General features: G+C 42.6%; 1 protein-coding gene across 1 annotated transcript; it reads right to left on the reverse strand.

Annotated features, from left to right (window-relative positions):
- Positions 1–1,192: 1,192 nt before the first annotated feature.
- LOC148307696 (silk gland factor 1-like) lies at positions 1,193–4,429 on the reverse strand. Its single transcript, XM_088262976.1, has one exon. It carries the CDS (start codon positions 4,296–4,298, stop codon positions 3,267–3,269), a length of 1,032 nt encoding a protein of 343 aa, XP_088119102.1. The 5' UTR covers positions 4,299–4,429; the 3' UTR covers positions 1,193–3,266.
- Between the last annotated feature and the right edge of the window lie 200 nt (positions 4,430–4,629).

Below are 4,629 nucleotides of genomic sequence, written 5' to 3' on the forward strand. Positions count from 1 at the left end.
GTGGCCAGTTATCGGCAGTAGCTATATCCTTCAAAATTGAACACATATTAGAAATTTATTTATCTTACGAATTAAATCAATCAATAAGTCACTGAATAATTTATCAAGAACTTCAATATAAGTGAATTGATTTCCCAAAAATTACATCGCTAATTTCTGATAATCTTTGACTGATTTTCTAAGAAAAGTGTTATTAATATTACTATACGATTTGATGTTATAACATATGTATTTACTTCCTGATTGAATCAATCAATCAGAATTCCGTTTATATTTTATGAGGTTGTAAAGCAATCTTTTATCTTGATATTTATAGCAGCGCATATTTTAAATATGAACATTATTTATTACCTTTATAACTCATAAAACGCATTAAAAAAAATCAAAAGAAAAATGAAGGTATCAAGAATTGATGATGAAGCGTCTGTATTTTTCGTATCGTAGATATTAAGTATTTTTGTCTGCAGTACATTATTTGAACATGCTTGGCTACTGTACATACATTAACGTCAATTAACATGTGGTGTGTCGGGTTGTGGTCCCGTGGTTGGTATCGCGGACTCTTGAGTCAGAGTTTCTCGGTTTGAATCCACTCTACCGCAATTTGACACCTATTTCTAATAATGAGCTGCTTAGACATACAGAAATAGTGAAATTTACGATCAAGTGAACTCTGTGTCGATTCGATGCAAAGTCAAATGAATTATTAGGAACGAATTGAGGTGAGAAGAAGTAATATTTAATATTTTAAATTACCCTGAACAAGCTGAAACTTGAGTCTTTTTATCAAGCTAACGCTGCATTTTTTGACGCAGTGCCTTATGCATCATTAAACGGAGATGTCAGATTATTATTATATTAAAAAAAATATTAGGGATTATTAGAAAGTAGGTACCATTTATTGGACACCGTCATTATCAACCTAAATATGAAAAAAGGCATTTTAGAATTTAGTCCAGAAATTTTAGATTAAAGCTTCCGTTTACCTATGGCTTTATACATTATATAAATGTAAATATATATATATATATATATATATATATATATATATATATATATATATATATATATATATACATATATATATATATATATATATATATATATATATATATATATATATAATATATATATATATATATATATATATATATATATATATATATAAACATACATATATTCTGATGTGGAATTCTTAGATGCAGTTCGCTTCACAGGGCGAGAGCACATAGCCAAATTCAATTAATGCATTTTTATCGGCCTTTGAAGTAGGTACATAACGACTGGCCTTAAATACTATACATACATATTACATGAATAGAAGCTAGCCTTTTATGACTCGAGAACGCACGGATCCATCGGTAAGAAAATTCCCGTGTCGGATTTGGTGAGTTTTGTTTTTAAAGCGAAACAATGGATATGATGCATTACTTTTACGACGCTCGTAAACGGATTTTTACATATTAGAGTAAAAAAAAGGGTCCATTCACTCTGGCAAAAGGAGGCAATAAACTGTGGTGCGTGCTCAAGTGGGGGTGAGAATTAGGGGTAGGTAGGGTACCTACCGGGATTATGGACCTAAGTGTTGCGGCCAAACCACCCGTGAGACGAACAAAAAGCAGGCGCAATGAATGAATCCAAAGCCTACAATGAATGGAAGATTGTATACTTCGTTTTATGATATAGCCAAAAAAGTTGAGGCAGAAATGTACCATGATAACAAATAATTATAACTTATTTCGTTAAACCAATCAAATGCTAAAATTAATGATAGTATACTTATATGATTTCCTTTTTAATGAAATGTTTAATATTTTGTAAAAATAATCGGATATAAAGAGGCTTTTATACACCAACCAAAATCTTGTCTAAAAAAATATATCTAGATTTTTATATCAAAATCTCAAATTTCCAATAGTTTTTATATTTTTTTGTCCATGCATTGAAAACAAATAGTGGATAGATTAAAATAAAATGTGGAAGAGAAATAAATAAGAAATCGGAAATCTGAGTCCTTACTTAATTTATTGGCTAATGGGAACCCAAAATACTAGTTGATTTCTATATTATTTATATCGATATTTTTTGCAGAAATATCTCGATTCTCAATTAATTTCGAAATTGCATGTATGGCATTTTTTTGCCTGAAAAATTAAATGACTTTGTATCAATATTTTATAACGATTGAGTTATATTATTTTTAAAATAAAGATGAAATAATTATTGGGAAAGTAAATGTTTTAAATATGATTATACTTATTTTTTTTTTAATGACATGAAAGTTACAATAATTTTATTTTAATTTAATAAAACATATATCTATTAAATTTGTTTAAATGTACAATATTTTAATGGTTTATTAAGATATACTTTAAAATATTTTAACGCATTTTAAGTACCTTCAATCGAACAACGCGCATAGAAGTTTTGTAGTATTAGTTTTTAATCCCTGTATTTTGGTGTTTTGTATGAAAACGTGACGCATCTGACTTTATTGAGTGCGGATATTAGGTATGTGCCCGCAATATAACGGTAGATTACGCATATTAAATATCTGGCCCGATAATCCTCGAATCACGACCGATATTAAAAATTCTGCAAAGCTGTCCTGATTTCGCTTCGTTGCGTCATGGCTATAATATCCCGGGATAAAGATACACAATCAATTGGATTTTTGTACTTGGTTACGAGAAACTGACAATGGCCGCTCGATTGAAATTTGGATAACGTAGAAACGATGACAATTAAATTAAATAATGACAAAGTCTGACAGAACAAGATGACAAAGTGATCGGTGATGAATATTAAATGTAGGGATAATGTTCAAAGATCATTTCCAGCAACATAATTATTATACATTATTGTAACAAATAATTCATCGACGAATATAAAATATCTATAAGTCTATAATGCCGAATCGACCCGGTCAGACCGAGTGTATACATCTGGTTCGTAATAATAATCTTACAAAATGAGAATGCTCAAGTAAGCAAATTTAATAATAGAAATTATCTCGACGTAATTAAACATTAGTTGAATTAGGTATATTGAGAAATAATTACGAATAACAATTTACACTTAGTTTTTAGTAATAATCGTGGTAAGTCGTACCTCATTGTTGCCGCGTCGCGTGGAGTGGCGCGGGAGCACAACACTATTCACAATGCGTATCACACAGCGGTGTCCGGTTAGCGGCCACAGAGGGCTCAGCAGCGGGGGTCCGAGGGGGCCCAGGCGCGCGCGGCGGCCTAGGCCAGGGGGTACTGTCACAAGGGCGGCGCGGGCGCGGGGTACAGCGCGCCCTGGTAGTAGTCGTGCTGCAGCGCGGGCCCGGGCAGCGCGCCGTACCCGTAGCCGCCCATCTCGTACATCTTGAGGTCGGGCTTGCTCTCGGCCGGCAGCAGGCGCGTGATGCTGAACGGGTGGCTGGGCGGCGTGTAGCCCGCCGGCTCCTGCTTCAGGCCGTAGTGCTCCAGCGGCAGCGGGCGCAGCTCCTCGCCCAGACACAGGTCGGGCGCGTGCAGCAGCGCCATGGGGTCGTCGCCCCGCTCCTTGTCGCGCTCGTCCTTGCGCTCGCCGCCCTTGTGCGTCTGGCGCACCGTCTCCTTCTTCTCGTCCTTGAAGCGCTTCTGGCGGCGCAGGAAGCAGCCGTTCTCGAACATGTTGCCCGAGTCGGGGTGCAGCGCCCAGAAGGAGCCCTTGCCGGGCTTGTCGGGCGTGCGCGGCACCTTCACGAAGCAGTCGTTGAAGGACAGCGAGTGCCGGATGGAGTTCTGCCAGCGCTGCTGGTTCTGCCGGTAGAAGGGGAACAGGTCCATGATGAACTGGTAGATCTCGGACAGCGTGAGCATGCGCTGCGGGTTGTTCTGGATGGCCATCGTGATGAGCGAGATGTACGAGTAGGGTGGCTTGGCGTGCGTGTAGGAGCGGCGGTAGGACTTGTCGGCGCGCGCGCGCTGCAGCGCCGCCGAGTTGGGCGAGGCGGGGTCGCCGCCCAGCTCGGCGCGCCCGCCGCTCATGGAGCCCACGGGCGTCAGCGGCGCGCCGTAGCCGCCCATGCAGGAGCCCATGGCGGGCGGGCCCGCGTAGCCGCCGGCGGCCATGCAGGACGCGGACACGGGCACGCCCGCGCCGCCCATGCCGCCCATGCCGCCCACGCCGGACCCGTAGCCCGAGTAGCCCTGCGAGGGCACGCAGCCCATGGAGTTGACGCCGTAGGCGGGAGCCAGCCCGGGGCTCAGCGGCAGGCCGGCGCCCATGGCGAGCCCCTCTCCGTACGGCAGCTTCTGGGACAGCATGTCGGCTGTCCTCAGCGCATTACTCTACAACACTATCCGACTGTCGCTGGCGGCGCGTGTCGACTGACTGTGGGCCGTGTTTACAGAAGGACGCTCTGTTTGGGTTTGAGCGGCCGTCGGCCGGGCGCGGGCCGCCAGCCGCCCGCTGCCGTCGCCATGGGGACGCGCCGCGAGCGCCGCCATTGGCCGGCCGCTGGGGGCGTGGCCTCGGGCCCCGCCCCGCCACCAGCGCCCGGCGACTCGGCGAGTGAGTTCCCACTTTCCTCGAGCGGCCGCCGATAGAACGAGTGGAATCGGGAAAATTCTAGCGGTGGAAACGGTTTTCACTTCA

The sequence above is a fragment of the Brachycentrus maculatus genome, unplaced genomic scaffold (assembly GCF_059751285.1).
Source record: "Brachycentrus maculatus isolate JH-2025_06_01 unplaced genomic scaffold, ASM5975128v1 h1tg000195l, whole genome shotgun sequence".
In the NCBI taxonomy this organism is placed as follows: domain Eukaryota; kingdom Metazoa; phylum Arthropoda; class Insecta; order Trichoptera; family Brachycentridae; genus Brachycentrus; species Brachycentrus maculatus.